The sequence below is a fragment of the Ovis aries genome, chromosome 2, assembly GCF_016772045.2.
Source record: "Ovis aries strain OAR_USU_Benz2616 breed Rambouillet chromosome 2, ARS-UI_Ramb_v3.0, whole genome shotgun sequence".
Lineage (NCBI taxonomy): Eukaryota > Metazoa > Chordata > Mammalia > Artiodactyla > Bovidae > Ovis > Ovis aries.
The window spans coordinates 238,878,371-238,902,721 of record NC_056055.1 but is presented as its reverse complement, the minus strand read 5'-3'; the positions used below and the strand labels follow the sequence as shown (position 1 = coordinate 238,902,721).

At 43.1% G+C, this 24,351-nt stretch overlaps 1 protein-coding gene across 1 annotated transcript; it reads right to left on the bottom strand.

Moving 5' to 3' along the window:
- Positions 1–591: 591 nt before the first annotated feature.
- Positions 592–22,857, bottom strand: DNAJC8 (DnaJ heat shock protein family (Hsp40) member C8). The gene is made up of 9 exons (XM_004005070.4): positions 22,749–22,857; positions 19,277–19,378; positions 11,952–12,008; positions 8,774–8,840; positions 8,162–8,256; positions 6,549–6,620; positions 3,762–3,853; positions 2,824–2,899; positions 592–1,402 (listed from the first exon to the last, which is right to left on the bottom strand). The coding sequence occupies exons 1-9, from the start codon at positions 22,824–22,826 to the stop codon at positions 1,280–1,282; spliced, it is 762 nt and encodes a 253-aa protein (XP_004005119.1). The 5' UTR covers positions 22,827–22,857; the 3' UTR covers positions 592–1,279.
- Between the last annotated feature and the right edge of the window lie 1,494 nt (positions 22,858–24,351).

Here is a 24,351-nt window from a genome sequence, read left to right as displayed (position 1 = left end):
CCTGCAGTTTGGACTCAGCTGGACTTAGAAGGACAGTAAGACACCCAAGCTTCTGCCCCCTCCCGTAGAGAAGCAAGTCAGAAGTTGGAGGATCTCTCAACACTACAAGACATCGTACCTTGGTGATTACTAAAACTCTTTACTGCAAAACTTTGTGAAAGTCTAGCTTCAAGTCACCCAGTCTCTATCTTCACATTTCAGGTGTCAACTTTCTTTCTGCATTGTCCCTCCCGAGGGCTAGTCCTGTCTCTCTCAGCCAGCAGGACACCAGAGTATATATACCATTGACAGGATGCATCCATATACTATTTCATTTAATCCTCAAAAGAATCAGTATTTTCATTTCACACAGAAATAACACTGGCAACACCTGCTGAGCACTACGGTAGCTACCTTATATAAGCTGTAGCTAATCCTCCCTAAAGGGGCCAGTGATCTATATTCCCATTTGCAGGTGCAAAAAACTAAGGTTCAGCACATAAATGGTCAGAAGCCAGGTCTGTCCAAATCCAAAGCACTCTGTGGCTGGGCCAAGCCCAACAAGAGACCCACCCGTGGAATAATAATACCTGAGCAATAGTACATGGGTGGTTAGGGTATAAAAATTTATTACACATACAGAATATTACCACTAACAAATGCAGACAGGCGAGGACACCACGGTACGGGATGGAGCACGGCTAGCTCTTTGGAAAGTGAACAGGTCGGGTGGCTTGGAGCCTCATGCCACGCGGGTTGGCCAGTCAGATGGGAAAGCACATGCCGAACTCCAGGGACGTCGGGGCGTTCAGTGACCGCTCTGGGTGTCGGCGGCCTTCCCATCTGATCTGGGGCTTCGAAGGACGCCACACCCAGAAGCAAGGAACTGAAGCGAGGGGGCTTCCTAAGGTGGCCCAGGCTTGTCTCTGAAGTCACGGCAACACCAGTGTCAGCAGTGTGTTTAATTGGATGATTTCCACAAACTACACACGACGCTTCTAACCATCACACTTCAGTGAAGTACAAAACATTAAGTTACAGGCTGTGGGAAGAGAAGGCAGCACCTTCCGGTCCCAGTTGGTCTGGGGGGTAAGAGTGGGGGGAGGTTTCTTTTTAAACCAAGCCCCCCATTTCAATGTACAAAAGAATTACTCTGATCGGTATTAAATTGTATTGAAAACAAAATGGACTAAAAAGCAAATACTACTCTATGTTGGGGTGAAAATGGGAGGAAAGAATGAGTCCTTCAAAGCAGGAGGGAGACAGTTGGGGAAGGTTCTGTGGCCGTGACCCTTGGCGGTCACTCACGCTGCTCCATTTTTACTTTTGGTGGTCTCAGGAAGGTCCGGTTTTTCTTTTCTTTCTTTCCTTTCGTATTGGCTTGGAAGTTTCGCCAGCTGTCCACGCGACCATCTCGACTTTCCTAAACACAAAAGGGGTCTGAGGTGAGGAAACCAGTTGGAGAAAGGAAGGGCTACACCTGCTCTGCCATCCCCCTTGTATGCCGACCTGGCCTGGTCCTCTGGAATAATCACAGTGTAACAAAGAAGAGGTTTCCCCTGACTTCCACGGGCCCAAGAAAGAGTCATACCACCCCCAAGAAGGCAGGAGAAGCCACAAGCTGAAAAGGAGGATGAGATGAGTAAAACTCATGACAATGAAGCTATCCTTTGCTGGGGACCTCTGGCCTAAATATTCAGTGCTATTTCTAATAACAGTGCATGCTATTTCTAATCCTCACGTATGGATGTGAGAGTTGGACCATTAAAAAAAAGGCTGAGCACTGAAGAATTGATGCTTTCGAATTGTGCTGAAGAGAAGCACTCTTGTGGAGAAAGCTGAAGCTCCAATACTTTGGCCACCTGTGGCAAAGAGCTGACTCACGAGAAAATACCCTGATGCTAGGAAAGGTTGAGGGCAGGAAGAGATGGGGACGACAGAGGGTGAGATGGTTAGATGGCATCACCGACTCAATGGACATGAACCTGAGCAAGCTCTGGGAGATAGTGAAGGATGGGGAGGCCTGGTGCACTGTAGTCCATGGGGTTGCAGAGTCAGACACGACTGAGTGACTGAGCAACAACATTTCTAACCCTCACCAAAAGCTGCGGTGTGTCATGCCACTTCACAAACAAAGACACCAGGGCTCACAGGCTGTATCCTTTTCTCAAAGCCACCTGTCTGGCCAACAGTACAGTCACTCTTTCCCCCACATCCTCCTTCTGCCCCCTAAAATTTGGACGGAGATGTGAAACCAGCATAATGCCTGGCCGGCTGTGCTGGGAGGACCACAGGAATCCTTCCCCCTTACAGAGGGGCCTTCTCATTTTCGCTCTCTGCACACATGCGGTGGGACAGAAACAAAGCCAGCATCTCTGGTTAGCCAATCCCTACCCTGAATCCTAAATGTTAACAGAAGATAAGACCAAATGTGGCTCAACTCAGGAAACCGTGTTGAGCCTCTGAAGGATGAACCAGGATGTCAAAGAGGAATCAAGCCCAAAGTCTCTCTGCAGGCAGGACACTAGGGGTTACAAGAACCTCGGGTTCTACTCACAGACCTCTAAGTGGGGCACTGCTCCACGTTTATCCCTAAATTAAATGTGTGAACCACTGTCTTGAGCCCACTTGGCAGCTGTGCCTGTCACACCCCTGCCAACAAGCTCCAGAGCAGAGAGGCGGCTGAGCCAGGACTCGGTCCCCAAAGCCCCTACTCTTCCCCACACGCACCACCTCCCTGACAGTCGGCCCCAGGCAGTCCTGGGACTGCCCAGCAGTCAAGTTTCTCAGTTGGGAAGCTTTCTCCCTCTGGAATAAGAGTCCCCCGTCACCTTGGAAATTTACCTCAAAATTTTTCTGCCACTCCCTTTCTCGTTTGGCTTTTTCTTGAGCTTCAATCTCTTCCTCCCGCTGTCGCTTCCTAGGAGGAAAACCAAACCACAGGATTTAGATGGCACTTGGAGACTGTGTTAACCATACAAGTTAGGCATCTTCCCCACAGAAGCCAGCATACAAAGTCAGACAACTCCCTAGGGTTCTCCTGGAAAGGGCTCAGAGCACTTCAAAGCCATCCTGAGAACCCAGGCCACCTTACTTCCATGAGTGGCCATCACAGCAGCAAATGTTCTCATTCAAGAGGATTTCTGCACAAAACCCTATACCCAAACAAGCCACTTCACACAATCCCAACTAACAAAACCTAGTTATTGCTGAACACCAATCAACAATACAAAATATGTAAACTAAATTAACCTCAAGATTTTTATTTTTTTTTTAACTTTTTTGGTCACATTGCTTGGCTTCTGGGATCTTAGTTCCCTGAACAGGGATCGAACCAAATCCTCAGCAGTGAAAAGCATGGAGTTCTAACCACCGAAACATCAGGGAAGCCCCAGCCTCGAGATTTCTGATGAGGAAGACAAATCACATTTTAGGGCAATAAGTACACTGTAAGAGATCACACTGTACAGTACTAAATACTCACCAAAATTGCAGCCACTATTCACACAAAAGGCTCTGGCCTCAGTAACTGCCTACTCCACTCCAGGAAATCAGGAAGAAAACAACATGCACTCTTGATTATAAATGCCCTAAGGACAAACCTATTCAATATTTCCCAGAAGTCTGACAGAATTCCTTACCCTAGTGATTCCAAAGTTTTCCTATTTCAAGTACTTAAATGATGTACTGCAGAGTAATTGCTTCATCAGAAAAATCCCCAAAGACCATCTTGGTTAATCTAGGTATTTAGACATGGCTTAAACGAATATACCAATATATACCTTTCATGCATCTCTTTGGCTTCTCTCTCTTTCCTTTTAATTTCCAGCTCAGCAAAGAGTTTCATTGTCTGTTTGTATACTGCTTGTTTGAACTACGAAAAAAAGAACAAAAAAAAAGTAAATATTTTATCAGCAATTTGAATTAAATATTTTTTGATAGAGCCTAGGACAGAGGCAAATTAGACCAACAAGGAAAAACTGATGCTGGCTCTCTCCTGGGAGATAAATAACACATACGGCTACGAACTCTTCCACATGAGGATGATACAGAGGAGCTTTGCCCCGGTAAGAAAGCATCAGTGAGGAAAACAAAAGCAACTCAACCTGCTTATCAGAACCATGGAAATTCCAACTTGCAAAAATAATCTCCAATTTTTCTTTCTATACATATTTCATAATTAGCCTGAGTGAGGCCACTTGAGGCCTAGTTGTACCACTTGAGGGTGCCATCGAGCAGACTGGTCCCGGAAGTCTCTAGACTGAGGCAGAGCTACTAGCTATCCCCATCTTCACCCCATTCTCTCTTCCCCCTTCTTGCACAATCCCTTATCTCAAGGCACATGGCCACCCAGCATAAATGCCTGCATCTCCCAGGCTTCTCTGTAGCTAGCTGTGGCCATGTAACTGAAGTTTCAGCGAATGAGTTGTAAGGAGATGTGATGCAGCTACTTTCTGGAATGTTCTTGGAGGGAGCACACATCTTCCTTCCTACCCTCTCGTTCTACCCTGCCGTGCGTGAGGGTGACCACATCTCCTGGACTGCGAGAATGAAGTCGACACACCCGGTGGCAGAGCTACAGAGAGGAGGACACCGAGGCCTCAGATCACACAGTCCAGCAGCCATGTCCCCAAAGACGGCTACACTGGGGAGAGAAAGGGCACCGACTCGTTCAAACCACCATCATGTGGGGTCTCAGTTGTATGCAGTTGAACTTGTATTCTGACTCACACATTGACAGAAACAGATAACACAATATTATATTTGTAACACAATATAAACACTTTGTATATTTCAATATACAAAGAAATATAAAAAAATAACCCATCATGCAGATTTCATAGGATTTATATCCTAAACTCAAAGACACTAGAGCAACGGGTGATATATGGAGAAAAAGGGAAATAAAGGAATCCTCAAATTACTATCACTTCTGAACACTGTTACCTGCCAGGCAGTGCTCACGGAAAGCAATGCTGACAAAGTCGAGTCCCTAATAAGGACAGTGAAAGAGGCGATGGAAGCCATATGAATATTTCAATATTTTTGAAGTTCCTGGATGAACCGTTTCTGGTGATTTTAATTTTTTTATATTTCTCTGCTTTTTCTGAATTTTCTATCATTAGCATGTGTTCCTTTATAATCGGGGGACAGGGGGTGGGGCGGGGAGGGGAATAACTAAAAAAAAGTTAAGGTTCTTAACAACAGAGAAGGACCAAGGAATATACATGAGTCTTCAGAAAAGACTAAAAAGCATAAAGAGAAGGGAAAGTAGGGCTGAGGAGAAAAAAACTACAATACTGAAATGGAGTAAACCTAAAATTCAGCAGAAAAGATGGCCTAACAGTTCTCAAGAAGCAGTGTTGCCACACAGAAGAGGGGGCCAGCTGCTGATGGAAGGAGCTGATAGGAAGCAGCCCTAGCAGGACAGCTGCCCCTCTGCGAATCGTTTAAGATAAGCGTGTGGGTCAAATTACTTGACCTAACTTGAGGCAAGATTAAGATGACCTGACATTTCTCAGGCTAGTGAGGCAATGAGACACAAATATATAAGTAGAATCTCTCTCTTAACCAATCCCCACTGAAGAGCCCACAGGATCGACCGATGCTTGCCACTTCCCTGAAGCATACTGTTACCTGAAGCACGACGGGTGCCCACAGCTGGGAGACAGCTGTGCGCCCAGAGGCACTGTGGCTGCTCCCAAGCGGACCATCCCAGCTGCAACTGCACTGTGCTTAGGCGACTTAAAACATCACAGAAATGGATGAATGTGGTCATAAAAACAAATGCTTGCTGGCGCGTTTGTTTGCTGGCTCCTCCTAACTGAATGGGCTTTTCTCTAGCTGTGGCGAGCAGGGACTACTCTCAAGCCGCGGTGCACGGCTTCTCACTGGGGTGGCTTTTCTTGTTGCGGAGCACAGGCTCCAGGCCACGCAGGCTTCAGGAGCTGCCGCGCGTGGGCTCTGTAATTCAGGCTTCTGGGCTCTAGAGCCCCAGCCTCAGTAGCTGTGGCACACGTGCTTAGTTACTCCAAGGCCTGTGGGATTTTCCCAGATCAGGGATCAAACCCATGTCTCCGGCACTGGCAGGTGGATTCTTTACCACTGAACCACCAGGGAAGCCCTTGTTGGTTCTTTTAAAACCAAGTGGAATGCTTTAGAAAGAGTCAAACATAAGACTCTAAAAATAACTGCTGTTGAATTCAAGGTACAGGTGAGGTATCTGAAAACAACAATCTAGGATTCTGCTCTTGGTCTGCTTCATAGGTACCTCAGTTTGCAACGTTCTTCAGGAGAAATTAAAAGCAGGAACCATGGACGATGCTTTGAGTGTTTTATAAAGTCAAGTGTGAGCTCCAACAAGCAGACACATCCTCAAAGGAAAAGCCATAGTCCTCTGTCCCCCAAAGAGTTGGATTTTTCAAAAGGCAGAATGCATGTACGTGTTAACATTTTAAGGTGAACTGCTTCCAGCATGCGCGCATCAGTCTTCACACCTCCCTCTCTTTAACCCAGCGGCTGTGACGCATTCACACGAGATGGCGTGGCCTTTCCCATTTCAAACCTACCAGCTCGGGGTCATCCTCCTCCACATTTGTAGGCTTTCCTTCCTTCTTTAATTGCTTTTTTCGCTCTTTCACCTAAAAAGAATTTTTTTTCCATCAAAAAATGAGCACTTATACTTTGACAATATCCATTAAGCTGCACACATATGATGTGAGCACCTTTCTACAGTTGTAACATAAAGTCTGCATTGAAAAAAGATAAGCCCCTGCCTCCCCTCCAAACCAGCAATGCAATCGAAGAAAACGAGGAACCGGGGTCCATTCTCCAACCTCATCTAAAATCCAACACACCAGGGGACAAACAGAGGCGCTGTCCCCAACTCACATCCCAGGCCAGATCCAAAGAGTCTTTGACACAGTGAACAGATTATGCATTTATCTTTCAGGGCTCGTGGTTATGTGTTTATAGCAAAGAAAGTAGATCTGTCAAGTTTTAAAGAAGCTACAGAATTTGCGGCATCAAATATGACTGTTTTCTGGCATTTCTACACCTGCATTCCGGGTAACTGTCACCGGGAAACCTCCTTAAACCAACAATTTTCACATCATTTTGGCCACCATTGAGATCCCCCCAGAAAATAAATATATCCATTCACGTAAGAATGGCACTTACTCTAATAAATTACCATTCAGTCCAGCAAAACGCCAAGTGCCTTCCAAGCTCAGAAAGGCCCTACTGCCACCCTGTGGTCAGACAGCCTAAGAGTGGTGGCTTCTTTACAGGCAAAATACAGAGGAAGGGTAACAATTACAATAATTCGTGGACAAATGGTCAGGTCCTTTCCTGGGTATCTACCAGAATTTGGCCCTCGAATTCCAGCGTCTGACCAACAAGACACAGTTATGGCAGTCTGTCTCTTCTTTTCACTCATTTCCTTCATCTAAACTGGCCTCATCACTATGACTGGTTATACAGTTGTTACAGATACCAAAGCTCTTCAAATAAAAGGTCACATCTATTTTCATTCCCAATAGAAACTGCCCTTATAAAACAGCCTCAAGAGTTTTGCCCCAGGTGAAAAATTAAAACAAAGACCTTTCTTAAGATAGCTAGTTAGAAAATAGTTAAGATAGTTTCTTAACACTTCCCATCACTCAGGAGATTTAGGTATTTAGGCAAAAAAATAGAGCCAGCTATAAGTGAATTCATTTCAGGTGAGTCCTTCCCAACCCTGCTATAACACAGACATGTACCTCCTCCTGTTTTTTTATAAAAATGTACTCACATGCCCTTGCCAGACTTTCTCAAGCCCCTGTTTCAGCTCTTTCACAGAGACAAGGATAACAGTCCAGGGCCAAGCAGCAGCACGGCTGCTCTAATGTTCCACTCTCAGAACAGGGCACAGGGCGGAGAAGACAAAAAGAGCTTTCCACACACGGGAGTGCTAGGGAAAGAGCTGGGTGCAGCGTCTTGGCCATGCACCCTCAGCGCCAGGAGCGAAGGCCAGCTTCAGGCACACACTGTGCATGACCACAACCACCACAAAGGAGCGGAGGCCACAGGGGCTGTTGGGCCAGGCAGGCGTTGCTATGTCAACAGTAACATTTACCCTCCTGCAGGGTGCCCGAGGCGCACCAATACTTCCTGTAAACACAGCAGCACTATAAATACTTACGGTGTGTTCCACGTATTCTTTTCCTGCCTGAATTACATCCAGGGCCCTCTTCTTTTGTTCCTGATCCAGTAGCAACTTGTAAGCTTTGTCCACAGCTAATGCAAAACATTGAAATTAACTGTTTCTGCAAACACCCTCTCAAAGTCTGAACTCTACTCAGGCAGTGCAAATGGACTTGTGCCATCTACAAGCATTCCCTACTTTGTTAAATTATTTACTGTTGTTACACTAATTTAAAAACATACAACTACGGCAATGACTTTCTTTGAGAGCCTTGGAAGAAAATTAAATATACACTCAAGGCTAATTACACCATATCTAGATTTAATTCAGTGATCAAATTCTTCCAATTATTTTTTATGTTCAAAGGAAAAAAAGAATGAGCCTACGCAGTAATAGTCTTTGTTGGCACACAAAAGTTTTAACTAAGCAAAGTTAAGGCCTATTTCTAAACAGTAACATTCTGCTTTGAATGACAACTATTCTGAAAACCACAGCTTCTTCACGACCAGAAGACAAAACTACAACATTCTTTTCTTGATCCAGGACTAGGAACACTTAGTCCTTAGCACTGACACAATGTTACTCACAAGCAGGTAAATTTACAAATACCTTCAAAAGCCTTTTGTGCTCTGTCAGCATCATCTTGATTTTTGTCAGGATGCACCAGTATGGATAACTATAATCAGAGAAAAGTTAGTTTTTCAGTAAGAGGAACTTTTAGTAACTCTTCACCTGCACTGCACCTCTCTACAACCAAAAGCTCTAAGATACTAGGGCAAAAACTGTTAGCCAGAAGCTTTTTTTTTTTAATTAATAAATGTCATAAAATGCCCAGAGGTATTACACTAGTCCTTAACAACATTCAATTATCCACAGGTAAATGCACACAGGTGGAAAACAGCTAGCTGAGAACAAATATCAGCCTGGCATCATGAAGATGCTCTGATAATTTGGGTGAGGGAAGGGAAAAATGAAAAGTACCAAGTTCCTTTTATGTTTCTTACATGGAGCACTACAGAGGATTAAACAGGTCTGAGATATCATCTCTTTCCTGAAAGAATTTCTAATATGAAGCAGTAGCTCTCAGTTCCGGCTGTGCTTGAACCTTGTGAACATTTTTAGGAATACAGGGGTCTACTTTCCAGCCTGAGACCTTCTGAATGAGTCACTGGCATCTGTACTTTTTAAATCTCTTTTAAATCTCTATAGACTGTGTATCACAGACTTCCCAGGTGGCTCAGTGATAAAGACTCTGCCTGCCAATGCAGCAGACGCAAAAGATGTGGGTTCCTTCCCTGGGTCGGGAAGATCCCCTGGAGTAGGAAACGGCAACCCACTCCAGTATTCTTGCCTGGAAAATTCCATGGGCAGGGCAGCATGGCAGGCTACAGTCTACGGGGTGGCAAAGAGTCAGGCATCGCTGAGCATAGCACAGCAAGAGACTGGGTATCAGATGATATTATACAAAGGAACTGGTGTTGATTTGTTAGGTGTGACAGGCAGTTATGCAAGAAAATGTCCTTTTGGGGAGGGGATATATGTATACTTATGACTGATTCACATTGTTGTACAGCAGAAACACAACACTGTAAAGTGATTATACTCCCAATTAAAAAAGAAAAAAGAAAATGTCCTCTTTACTTTGGTGGGTAACTGCTTCAGTATTTAGGTGTTAAGTATCACGGTGTCTGTAATTTACAATTCAGCCAAAAATACGCAGCTACTGAAGGAAACTATTGCATACAGATGGTGAATATATGGGCTCTCATTGTTTTATTCTTTCTTTTTAAAATATAATTAAAACTTCTTATGACTAAAAAATTAAAAACAAAACCCTCCACAGGTGACCCTTTCAGTCAGCCAAGGTTAAGAACCACTGACCTGTCACTGACAGACAGAAACAGCTTGAACACAGGGATTGCATTGGCATGAAAGCAAGTGGGCCTCTAATGCTGAGCCCAGCACTACAGGAGCCGGAATCCTGGGTTCCAATTCCAACTGCAATCCCCAACCAGCTGTGAGACCCTGAGCAGTTCACTTACTCCGCCTCAGTTTCCTCCTCTATAAGTGGGGCAATACTATATACCTTTAGATCACTGGACTGTTGTAAAGATGAAATGAGATAATGCAAGTAAAGAACTTAGCGTACCAATACACATAAACAATAGCACATAAAGAAGACCTAGTCTAACTGCTCATGCGTCTAACCTCATTCAAATCCTTATTAACAATCCCAAGGTAGTCACTAGTGCTACATGAATTTTACAAATGAGGTAACAGGGCACAGAAAACTTGAAAGTAACTTGCCAGAGCTCACAGTGCTTGTAAGAGGTACAGCCAAGACTGAAACTCAAGTCATACAGCTCCAGCACAGACTCTTAACAATTAGGGCCTATTAACGACTAAATAAAAAATCTGAGTTATTTGTACTGTTACATAAATAGTCTAAAGGTTTGACTATGAATTTGAATAAATGCTTATTTAACTGGGGAAAACTGCTAATGTGCTACACTAGAAAACTAGAAATTTTAGAAAAAGAGGCAAACGCTGAACATAAGTGCAGAGTAGAACTCAGGAACCAAAAAAAACTATCAAGTTATATCATGGGAAATGACTGGGTGGGCAAAGATTAAAAACACCTTGGCTTAATAATAGATCTGAAGACAATTATGAGTCAGCAATGGAAAGGCAATGACTGTATTGAAAAACCAATCACAGGGAACTCCCTGGTGGTCCAATGGTTAAGACTCTATGCTTCTACAGCAGGGGGTGCAAGTTTGATCCTTGGTGGGGGAACTAAGATGCTGCATCCTTCACAGTGTGGCCAAAAAAACTTTTTAAAATAAAGTACATAAAAGATGTAAGTTGAAGAAAAAAGAAATTTTAAAGGCATGAAATATAAAGAAATTTTAATTTCCAAAGACATTAGAGGAAGTATGATTATTCAGCTCATAGAGGAAAAGGGTGGGGGTTACTCAGCTGTCAAAACTGGACTGAAAGTCAAAGCGTTAGTCGCTCAGTTGTGTTTGACTCTTTGTGACCCAATGGACTGTAGAACACCCAGCTCTTCTGTCCATGGGATTCTCCAGGCAAGAATACTGGAGTGGGTAGCCATTCCCTTCTCCAGGGGATCTTTCCAACCCAGGGATCAAACCCAGGTCTCCTACGTTGCAGGCAGATTCTTTACCGTCTGATCCAACAGAGAAGCCCCAGACTGGAAGGGTGTTTTAAAAGGCTACTACAAACTCTACAGCCTGAGTTACTGAATATTAGAAAGAGCAATAATCAGAGGTCTTGGATCTCCTTTCTGAGAGAACTTTCTGAAAGCACTCTTTATATTAAATCAGGTATCTTTTGAGTATTAATATAGGTTCACAAAAGATAGAATTATTGAGGAATGGGATCTTAAAAGTAAATCACTACTATGAATCATTTAACATGTTCTCTCCTAGAGATGATCCCCTTACCAAGCCAGGGGATTTGGTAAGTACTATACAATATGACTCCGTGAAAGCTTTCTATGCTACCTTGTACTTTCCCCTCTTAATTAAGGGGTTGGAGAGATTCTATTTGGATGTAAAATTCATCCTATTCATAGGTAAGCTATGATCATTCAATTATTTAAAATTAAGTCACTGTAATTTGTTTTGAGAATTACAAAATTTAAGAAAAAAAAAGTTAAAAGTTCGCCCAAAAGTTGTTTAACAGTAAGTCCGAAGAAAATCACATGCTCAACACATTTTCAAAAGGCTCAAACTCTACCTATTACAGGAATAGAGTACCATACCTGCCGAAACCTCTTTTTTATTTCTTCATCTGTCACTTCAGGATCTATCTGAAGAACCTGGAAGAATCAAAATCAAAACTGTAAAAGAGATTAAAAGAATTTATAGATTTAAGAGATGCCCAATAATTATAATTGACATCTAACAGTTGTCAGCGTTCTAGAACAGTTCTAAAAAATGTTGAAGAAACAGAAATGAGTAAACCTGTAACAGAGTAACAGCTATAGTGTTTCAGGGTTCTCAATTAATTCAGTGGTTACTTTCACTCCATCAGAAAAATAATAAATTACCCTATAACCAGTACATGCTTCCAGACCATGAGAAAAATGCCTCCTCCTTCATTCACTCCTTTCCATTAAGTAGAGCACCCACCCTCTACTTATCTTTGCAAATGTGGAGAAAGTATAGCAACTCAACAAGGAAATAATTAGGCTGTTTGTTTTTCTTAAATGAGGAAAAACTGTTGATTTTCAAATAAAGCACCCCCCACAAGACTACCTGATTTTTTTTAACAACAGTAAAAGATGTTTATCAGTTTTCACAATCAACTAAATAAAAGATAATTACAACTGCAAGCCATAATGTTAACATTTATAAAATTATCACATACAATTTGGAGGCTTAAGTAGAGTGATGTGGTAAGTGGAGAGACACGTACTTGCACAAGTGTTCATCCATCCAGGCAGTCTCTTTTGGTTGGTGCATTTAATCCATTTACATTTAAGGCAATTATCAATATGTATGATCATATTACCATTTTCTAAATCGTTTGGGGTTTATTTTGTGTAGGTCTTTTCCTTCTCCTGTGTTTCCTGCCTAGAGAAGTTCCTTTAGCATCTGTTGTAAAGCTGGTTTAGTGGTGCTGAATTCTCTTAACTTTTGAGTGTTTGGAAAGCTTTTGATTTCTCTGTCAAACCTGAACAAGAGTCTTGCCAGGTAGCATATTCTTGGTTGGAAGTTCTTCCCTTTCATCACTTTAAATATATCCTGATTTTTCACCTCAATTCAGAAATGCAACTTGGCTCCATGTTAAAATTTACACAGCTCAATGATTCTCAACCTAGAGTAGAAACCCGAGACCACTGCCTGGGGCTCACTCTGGGAAACTCTGATTCCAGCTCAGCAGAACTAGCGTACAGCGAAATGGCAGGGACATCGGTTATTTTTTGCACAATACGGTTTAAAAACAAATTTTATCATTCTTCTCCAACCCTGGGTAACCTGGTGTTGACATTTCTCATCAAGGATTCTGATCCCACCACCACAACATAGATTCATTCAAACATTTACATAGTAGCTACTACCTGCTGAACATGCTGCTATACCCTTAGAAATGCAAAGATAAATAAGGGAAAACATTTTTTAAATTACCATAAATACCGTTTTTTTAAAGAAGGGTTCATTATAAGAAATACAATTAAACCAGATGATTTCACAGTTTACTCCATAGATTCAACATAGCATCTATTTATTTACTTAGTATTCAAGGCGTAAGGAAGGGCAGAGGGTGAGAAGGTCTGTTGGAAATTCAGAACAGCAGGCCCCACATCAGTGTGACTGAATCAGAATCAAGATTTCAACAAGATCCCCAGGTGATCTGAATCATATTACAGCTTGAGATTCCTGGTTAGGAAAGATGACAGAGGTCAGAAATAAATGTGTTTGAGGTTAACAGAACTGATGATCAGTCATTAAAGGGGATAAAGAGAAAAAAAGACCTTGAAATGAAAAATACATACCAAAGAAGTTAAAACTGAAAAATAATCTGCCAAACTTAGTCAGATGCTTACAGGGTCTCAGAAAAACTTGACAGCAAGTAATGTCAAGATTTATAGCAAGCTGTCCAAACATTCAAACAGCCCACCTACAGCAGCAGAGTTATTGGTAGGCAAGGAGGCTGAATGACCCCTATATTCAAGAGACTTCTGAAGGTTACTACAAGAGCACACCCATTCTCAAATATCAGGCATACAACTGGGGATGAGGGAAAAGGAAAATCTTTAAAACAAAGACTTTTCAAGAATGAGTGTGCCCCACCATACCACCGCAAGAAAGAAAGGAATTGGGAGTGGGGGGAGTCACTCAAAAGGAAAAATACAGCTAAATAAGATTTACAGACAAAGGGAGATAACTGCACACACACCAATATTTAGAGAACCCTACCTTTCCTGGTTCTGAAAAAAAGGAATGCATTGGAACAAACAAATGGAAGTCGAGCACACCCAAAAAGGTGTTCAGATGAATATGAAAGGATAGAAATCATCCCGCCTTCACAAAAAAAGAAAGCCTCAATAAAGCTACAGTCTAGAACCAATCATGCCAAATGTATTTCATAAACCTTGACTGGTTCCCTGGTTAAAAACTAAAATAGTTATAACCGAGGGTTTTGGAGGCTTTTTTTTTTAGGACAATTAGAGTTATTTGAGTGTGGACTCTATCCCCGATGTTTACTGAACTGCAGTAATGTGGTCTTTCCTAGGTGTGGTAATAGTGTTGTGGTTATGTGGAAACGCGTTCTTGTTTGGAGAAGAGGAATGCTAAGATACCTAGGCATGAAGCATCAATGTCTACAGCTTCCTTTCAGATAATTTGGCAAAAATGAAGAGGGTACATATAAATATAGGGTTTCCCAGTCACTCAGTGGTAAAGAATCCACCTGCCAATGCAGGAGACACAGGTTCGATCCCTGGGTTGAGAAGATTCCTGGAGAAGGAAGTGGCAACCTGCTCCAGTATTCCTGCCTGGGAAATCCCATGGACAGAGAAGCCTGGTGGGCTACAATCCATGGGGTCACAAAAGAGGTGGACATGATTTACCAACTAAACAACAACAAAAATGTATAAATATACACATACCCACAGACAAATGCCAAAAGTTATTTTTCCAAGACTCAGATCATACATACACTGATCACTGCAACATGTATTCACTGAGTGCCTTCAAAGTTAGCTAATCCAACTCCTTTCCTATCTTTAAGCATTGGAGGTGCCATATGTAGCCGTGAAACATAGTAAAGACAACAGGCCTATACCAGCCCAAACCTCTTTGAAGCCAGTTTATACATTCAATACAAATTATAAGCAACACGGATTGCTAGATACTGTGCTCACTACTGTTCTCTTGGAATTTAAGGTCCACAAAGGAAGGAACAGACAAGTCACAAGTAATTCTTACCAAAATGATAAATACTATGTCAGTCAGTATGACTCTAAGGAAGCACACAGGTCTGTTCAGACTCTTGGAAGATTCTTCTGAGCTCCTACTATGTCTCTGGCTTTGGGGATGCTGCAAAGAAAAATCCATAGTCTTGGACCTCAGAGAGTGAATAAACCATCACACAGAAAGGAAAACGCTTGACGGTGGCATTTACATCAATGTAAGTTCCTGAACTCAAACAAAGTTCAACTGTCACCTTTAGGATCTTCTGCTTGAAAGAGAAATCCAGTCTTAGGTCATATCTGAACTCTCTGACCTGTGAATAATGTGCAAGTTCCAGAGTCCTGTGAGACAAATATCTTTCTTTCCAAAGTGCCAAACAAGATAAACAGAAAACAAAAGTCTGCGGTGATGCCTTCTGGGGCTTTAAAGTTAAATAGAAAAAAGAAACATGAAGAAGGCAGGACTCAGCAGGAGCACAGATTCATCTAAGCTTATGAAAGGAAGTGGGGGAGGAAACATTCTTAGAATGCATAAAAGAAAGATGCTCGCTTAATAGCTGAAGGTTAGAAATATGTCCAAATAGGGAGCTGCACTGACGGCAGGAGGCGGGGGCAGGGAACGCCCTGTGGATTAGAATTCCTGTAATAAGACCCCTCAGCGTCCCTCTTCTACCTGCTGCTCAATAAAATGGTACAGAGGACGACTACACAGCTATTATGACATCACTTTTTCTTACCAGGAAAAGACCAGTCTGCTTACTTCTAGAGAAAAGTCTGATTCATTTAGATGTCTCCAGTTGTTGCATGAAGAAACAGAAGTATTTCCCTAAATTGAAGATTTTTTTCTAAATGGAAGATTTTTTTTTTTCCCCTCAACAGAAAGATTTCCTAAATTTCTAGGAATACCTAATCCTGACCTAGGGCCAAAAGTCAACTTTACAAGAAGACAATGAGGGTGGAGGGTGGATGAATTAGGAATTTGGGATTAACAGATACACACTTCTATATACAAAACAGATAAACAACAAGGACCTACTACTATACAGCACAGGGAACTATATTCAATACCTTGTAATAAGCTAAAAGGGAAAAGAATCTGAAAAAGAATATATATTCACACACACACACACGCACGACTGAATCACCGTGCCACACATCTGAAACCAGCACAGCGCTGCATGTCACCTGCGCTTCAATTTAAAAAGACGTCAACAGTGACAGCCACGCTACACAGGGGCCAGCTTATTTGTAAAAAAAAAAAGAGAAAAGGCAAAAGTTCTAATGGACAGTCATGGAGTCCTACAGACTTAAATACCACCTTGCACCTCCTCAAGTGTGCAACCCTACCTATTCTTTACACATTCACACACACTTCCTACAGGACAGGAGCTGTGGAGCAGGAAGTTCCATTACTGGCAGGACAGCAAAATCCTAGCATTCACGCTAGTCCCAACAGTGTTACTCCTCATCAACCACATCTCCAGAGAACACACAAATTATCTTAACGAATAAAGGGGTAAGCTATACAATCAAGTGATCCCCTTTCACAGTATACACTATCTCAATTTAAAATACAACAGAATGGATATACCGTCAAATTCTTTCATCACCTTTCAAATATATCATCTTCCTCTCTGTCCGCCCCAAAATCATACCTAAATGATTAATGATCAGTTAAGTTAAGCTTAATTAATGATTAGTTATGATTAAGTTTCAGCTTTTTCATTTTCTTCTTCTCTTTCAAATATGTTAAGTGGGACCAGGTAAAGTAGACATCCACTTCGGGTAGGAAGTCAAGATGGCCAAAGCAGAGGGTCAGTCTATCTGGGACAAAGAAGACAAGAACCCCAGGAGGAGTGTCAGCCAGTCACGTGGCGCTGGAACCCAAGCTGGGTGAGAAGAGCATCCACAGAACGGTAGCTCGATGGGAAGTGCCAAAGTGGGTTGAAGAGGGCATCTCTATGGATAGGCAGCCTGCCCCATGGTGTCAGAGCCTAAGCAGGGTGAGACTGCCAACATGGATGGGCATAGAGTGCTGCAGCCCAACAAGGACGTCTCCACAAAACCCAAGCCTAGCACGGGGTGTGCAAGCCGAGGCACCGCGAGGTGGGTGTCCACGGAGGAGGGCATCAAAGTAACACAGCAGCCCAACTGGGACCAGGAGCCCAGGTTTTACTGGCACAGAGAGCTGGAACATGAGCAGAGTGAAGAGGACCTCCATGCAGGGAGTGACCTGGAGTATGAAGTCAGAACCCAAGAAAGGTGACGAGGGTGCTCCCAGAGGAAGGTAGCCTAACACGGGGTGTCAAAGCCAGAGCAGGACAGGAAGGATGCCTGCCTGGTGGGGAGGATGCCGGACCCAAGAAGGATGAAGACAGCTCCCGGCGGCTGGAAGGCAGGCACGGAAGGCAGAGCCAGGCGAGACCCACACCCAAGGTGCAGGTGACCTGGCAGTGGAGTTGAGAGTTCAGAGGTAGGGAGAGGGGTTTCTGCATAGCGGGGCAACCTGCGGTTGGTGTGAGAGTGAAGCAGGGAGAGGAGGGCATTCACATGAGGGAAGGGATGGGAGATCAGATTCATACAGGGGCATCAATTAAGTAAACATATATATTAGAGACAGTGGGAGGGCCTTGGTTAAGAATTTGCCTTGCAATGCAGGAAACAAGGGTTTGACCCCTGATCAGGGAACTAAGTTCCCACAGGCCAAGGAACAACTTAGCCTGCGTGCCACAACTACCAAGCTTGTGTGGCACAGCTAGGGAGCCCACGCAACGCAACCAAATATTCCATACAACGCAGTGAAGATCCTGTGTGCCACAACGAAGACCCGAGGCAGCCAAATGCATAAATAAAATACCAGTACTTTAAAAAATAAAGATAACAGGAGCCAGACTGCTATCAGAGAAGGGAACTATGAACACTGGAAGAAAAACGTCCTGGAATACACCCTGTGTTGTTGGGTTGAACTTTTATGTAATACCTGTGTGTGTGCACAGACACACACACACACACACAAACGCCTTAGCCCTATCTACCAACAGGGCCTGGGAGTAATGACAATGGCAACGGGCATGCTCAGCACCCAAACCTTGACTTCTAAAATTCATTCTTCATTAAAAGGAATTCAAGAGATCCTCAAAGAAATGGTTAATTCAAGGCTGGGTTCAGAGAAGTACAAGAGTGCCTACGAATCAAACAGTGATTAAAAAAAAAAAAGACAAGCGCTGGCTTGAAAGTAACCCGCTGGTCAAATCTGGGATATCTGAGCAACAGAATAAATAAAACTGAATCATAACCCACTGAATAAAATAGGAAACCCCAGGTCTACACTGACAAGTGAATAAACTGAAACCTCGACAAGGACAGTACATTCACACATTCTCAAAGTGTTCCTAGAAAGGGGAAAAAAGTTAATTTCAAAGCAAACCTAGCAGGCACTTCTTCAAGAGATCAACTTAACATCATTAGTAACAGGCTAAATCAAAATCACGTTCCACTTTACAGGTGACAGAGAGAATGCAGTGTCACTTCTGTGCTATTCTTGGCAACATTGCATAAACTGAATCTAACGAGAAGCCACTATGACAAGAAGTCTGCACACTTCATTGAAGAATAGTCCCCACTCACAACTAGAGAAAGACCCCTTGCAGCAATGAAGACCCAGTGCAACCAAGTAAATAAATAATACGTTAAAAAAAAATCTATACTTCAAAAAAAATTTTTTTTTAATAAACAGGTGTTTTCTTAGATGGAATTATACATGACTATTCTTGCTGTTTGTATATTTCTAATTTTTATAAGAAACATGAATTACTTTTACCATCAGGAAATGTTTGAAGTTATAAAACTAAGGAAATTCAAAAGTGTACATCCTTGTCTATATGATCATTTTTTGCTTGTTATTTTATTGTGGTGAAACAGGAAAGTTTTAACAAATAAATTAAATCAAAGACCCTCAATTTACCAAGGCTAGCTATTCCATAGCACCTGAAAATAAATCTATACATATCTGCGTTACTAAAAGATGACAGCAAGCTCTGCTCTCAATAAAGCCACCCAAGTTCAATTCCAACTATACATAGTACCAATTAGGTATGTGTTTGAAGTAAGTCTGCCCACAGCTAGGTAAAATTCCTTACTGCAGGCCACGTTAACATCAGACAGCTCACCTCAAACGGGTTCAAATTGAAGTAGGAGGAACCAGGGCGAGTCAATCTTTCAATCTGATTTTTGGACGTTAGAACTGAATCTCTCTTCTCTATTTGCTTCACCTAAAATAAAGGGAATAAAAACTTCATTAGTAAAGCTCAGTAATGAACTATAAATTGTCATCTCAACAAGTAACTCACCGACATGGTCAGCAAACATTTATTTGCGTGTCTACATGTTCAAGGTACTTTGCTAAACACTTTAGGAATAATTACAACAGCTACCAATTACTGACTTAATATAATGTGAAATTACAAAAACTTTACAGGTGTTGATTCCTCTCAACAATCCCTTATGGTAGGTACCACCATTATCCACATTTTTCAGATAACAAACCTAAGAGTTTGGTCAACCGACTTGTAACCACTCAACTTTTTTGTAACCACTCAGATTTTTGCCCAATCACTTAAGTTATAAACCAGAATTTTAACCCCAACAGTTTGACTCCAGAGCAGGGAGCAAGAAGATTTAAAAATAAATATGTCACAGCTATTACCTTCAAAGAGTTTCTACTCTAATGATGGAAGATGTACTTGTGAATGTTCGAACTTAATTCACAACTTTTTAAGAAAGGAAAAATACAATTACACTGAAATAGACACTAAAAAAAAATACACCTAAAAAGTATGTGGGAGGGAGCAAATAACTCTACCTTTCTAACTCTAATAGAAAAATCCCTGACCTGAACACGATACCAAGGAGAACAAGCACCAGGCTAGCCCCAGAAAAACATCCTTGGTGCCACTGTCAGAACTGAAATTTTAGTTGGAATGAACCTCTGGCATAGTATATATACTATCTTTATTTCTATGGCCAAAACAGAGTTGGAAAGGATTTCAATAACAGGAAAAGCTACTCCTTCTCAGCACCTTCCCTCTTAACTCTTGTAAAACAGCACGCCACTCCCCACCTTCGACCGTACTCTCTTTTTCCCAGTCTCATTTTTCCTCATAGCACTTAGCACTACCTAACACTATATTATACATCTGTTCATTATTCAGCCTTCTCTGTAAGATGAAAGCCCTATGAAGACGGGATTCTTCTTTCTGCTGTCAACTACCATTTCTCCAAGGAGCTAAACAATACAGGACGAAGTGCATATCAGGTGCTCAATAAACATTAGTTGAATGATGATTAAATGATCCTCCTTTAGACATTTTCTCTCATTAAACAAACCATGCCAGTGAATATGTAGATTTAAAAAAAAAAGGTGTCTGCAGGGCAAGCTCTAGCACTGCTGGAGTTTCCTAAGAGATATGGCTCATTTCAATGGGGCCACAAAAGGGAAAATCAGACACCCATGATGTTTGTACAGTACCTAATATGAAACCCATAGCCCATGAGCATGTAACTCATTTCATGAAAACCGTTCTGTTCATAACCACGAGTAGCTAAGACGAGCGCAAACTACCGCAAAACAGTCATAAGTCATTGCCCCCAGGAGAAAATATTCCGTCCCACAAAAAAAAAAAAAAAAAAAAAGTCATCTGTGCAATACAGCTCACAAATGAAATTGACATTAAAATTTAAACAAACCAGGACTGCTTTAAAAAAAAAAAACTAAGAAATTAAAACAAGTTCCCCTATAATTGTTCAGTACCCATTATTGTTAGTCACTCAGTCGTGTCTGACTCTTTGCAATCCCACACACTGTAGCCCGCCAAGCTCCTCTGTCCATGGAATTTTTCAGGCAAGAATATTGGAGAGAAGCCGTTCTCTTCTCCAGGGAACCGTCCCCGCCCAGGGTTCAAACCCCGGTCTTCCATATAACCAGCAGATTCTGGGCAGATTCTTTACCATCTGAGCCACCAGAAAACACTGGTACCAGCAAATTAACACTTCAAAGTGAATGAGACATTTTGAAAGTAGACTATAAATGGATGTACTATGTTGTTTTAAAATGTATTATTTCGGAGAAACTACTATGTAACAAAAGTGAAGTCGCTCAGTCCTGTCGGACTCCATGGTGTAGCCTGCCAGGCTCCTCCATCCATGGGATTTTCCGAGCAAGAATACTGGAGTGGGTTGCCACTTCCTTCTCCAGATCTTCCCGACTCAGGGATGGAACCCGGGTCTCCCGCACTGCAGTAAGACTCTTTACAGTCTGAGCCACTGCTGCTAAGTCGCTTCAGTCGTGTCCGACTCTGTGCAACCCCACAGACGGCAGCCCACCAGGCTCCCCCGTCCCTGGGATTCTCCAGGCAAGAACACTGGAGTGGGTTGCCATTTCCTTCTCCAATGCAGGAAAGTGAAAAGCGAGAGTGAAGTCACTCAGTCGTGTCCGACTCTTAGCGACCCCATAGACTGCAGCCCACCAGGCTCCTCCGCCCATGGGATTTTCCAGGGAAGAGTACTGGAGTGGGGTGCCACTGCCTTCCCCGTCTGAGCCACTAGGGAAACCCAACTATGTAGCAAGCACTGTTACAAATACCAGAGATAAAAGGTGAATGTAACACGGTGCTTAACTCTGAATACATCACAGCCAGGTGGCGAGCAACTCCATTCCTCAAATCCACACCAAGCTAAAGAAGTTCACATCCAGCCTTGTTTTTAACTTTTACAAAGTAGCTTCTTCTTTATATTTTATGAAACTTTCTTTTAACGCTCATTAAAACTCGTTTTAATAAAAAACTTCGTTCTACAAACGTGAAAATTGATTAGCAAAATCAATGGCTTGAAAGAATTGTCACAGTCACGTTAACAGCCATGCAAAAATCCAACCCGAGGTCCTATGACTCCAAGAGCCATCCTTTTCTTTATTCATTCATCCACTCATTCATTCATCCACTCAACAAATATTCACTGAGTAACTACTGCGCAGCACCCGATGGAGATGCGACAGTAAATGAGGCTCAAACCAAACTTACTTCGGTCCTAACATGATACCAAACTATCATCTGCTCTAAGACCCTGAACAAATTATTTCACCTCCCTAAACCTCAGGTATGTCATCTGTAAAATGGAGACAGTGCCTACAAGGCATGATGCACAATGCCTAGCGTTCTCGAATGTCAGAAATAACTACTACTAAAACTCACTACAGAGGACTAAGAGGAGAGAGTGCTTCCGTTTTGAATACAATCGGGGACCGGTAACCCGTTTAACCAGCCTTAGGCAGACCCACTTTCCCAGCCGCAGAAAGCATCCGACTACGCGAACTTGGGGAACTCTGCGCGCGCCCAAGCACTTCGTTGGCCAAACTCGACGCCTCCCCTCAGACGTCAGACCCCCGCCCCCTTTTAGTTTTCCAGGGGATCCCCCCTGCAGTATCAGAAGGAGACGCACACACACCCCGAGTCCCCCACCTCCCAAAAGGCCAGACAGGAGGGGCCGCCCAACGGTCCAGGCCAGGAGGATCACTGCCTTCTCCCACTGGGAGGATAGCCCCGGGCGGGGTCGCCCCGGTGCCGCCATTCCTCACTCCGTGTTTACCTCACTGTAGAAGGTCATAAATGCTTCCTCCGTGCTGCCTCCTCCACCCGAAGCCCCGCTCTCTCCTGGAGCCGCCATTTCCCCGGCCCAGCGACCACGTGACTCTTCTGCGCAGGCGCCACCTCACGTGATTCTTACAGGCCCGCCTCTCTAACCCCGGCCCTTTCCTTGCGTCTCTTAAAGGGGTCGCCGCCCAGCCAGGTACCTTTAAATAAACTTTTAAATTGGGGTTCCCCAGGTGGCGATAGTGGTAAAGAATCCACCAGCAGCAGGAGACATAATGAGACAGGGGTTCGATCCCTGGGTTGAGAAGATCCTCTGGAGGAAGGCCTGGCAACCCACTCCAGCATGCTTGCCTGGAGAATCCCATGGACAGAAGAGCCTGGCGGCCTACAGTTACGAAGAGTACAACACGACTGAGGCTACAGCCCATATGGTCGCAGAGAGTCGGAGACTGAAGTGATTTAGCACGCATGCACAGATGCCATACAGTTAACCATTTTAAAGTGAACAATTCAGTGGTCTTTAGTATATTCCCAGTATTGTGTAATCACCACCTGTCTAGTTTCAAAACAGTTGCATCGCCCCAAACGGACACTTAGTACCTAATAAGCAGTTTCTTCCCATACTTGCCAATGTCTCTATGGACTTACTTATGCTGGATGTTTCATGTAAATGCAGTCATACAACATGTGACCTTTTGTGTCTGGCTTTTTTCACTTAGCATGTTTCCCTGGTTCTTTCAAAATATAGCACACACCATTACTTCATCACTTTTACGGCTGAATAGTATTCCATCATACGTGTATACCACAATTAGTTTATTCACTAATTGATGACATTATTCACATCAGTTGATGGACATTTGGGTTGTTTCTATCTTTTGGCTATTGTAAAATGGTTCTGCTATGAAGGTGTGAGTACCAGTTTTCTACTGGGGGGAGGTATGTACCTAGAATTGAAATTGCTGCTGCTGCTGCTGCTGCTGCTGCTAAGTCGCTTCAGTAGTGTCCGGCTCTGTGCAACCCCATAGACGGCAGCCCACCAGGCTGCCCCATCCCTGGGATTCTCCAGGCAAGAACACTGGAGTGGGTTGCCATTTCCTTCTTGAATGCGTGAAAGTGAAGTCGCTCAGTCGTGTCCGCCGCCCCTTAGCGACCCCATGGACTGCAGCCCACCAGGCTCCTCCGCCCATGGGATATTCCAGGCAAGAGTACTGGAGTGGGGTGCCATTGCCTTCTCCCTGAAATTGCGAGTCATATGATAATTCTATACTTAACCTTTTGAGCAACTGCCAAGCTGTTTTTCGAAGTGGCTGAACCATTTTACAATCCCACTAGCAATGTAGGAGGGTTACAATTTATCCACATCCTCACCAGTGCTTGTTGTTTTCCATGTTTTTTAATTGCAGCCACCCTAATGCCTCTATGGATCTTTTGCACAAACTCATCAAGACCTTCCACTGGATGCCCACCCAGGAGATAATCAAAAAACACTGAGAACCAGAAGCAGAGTTTCTGAAACAGATGCTGTGCTGTGTGCTTAGTCACTTAGTCTCATCTGACTCTTTGCAACCCCAGGGACTATAGACCACTGGCCTCCT

Excerpts from the sequence above, each read along its gene's own strand:
- DNAJC8 (XM_004005070.4), bottom strand. The coding sequence starts at position 22,826 with ATGGCGGCTCCAGGAGAGAGCGGGGCTTCGGGTGGAGGAGGCAGCACG. Across the intron at positions 19,379-22,748 it reads TTATGACCTTCTACAGTGAG|GTGAAGCAAATAGAGAAGAG; the intron begins GTAAACACGGAG and ends CCTTTATTTTAG. Across the intron at positions 2,900-3,761 it reads GCCAAAGAGATGCATGAAAG|GAAGCGACAGCGGGAGGAAG; the intron begins GTATATATTGGT and ends TTTTCCTCCTAG.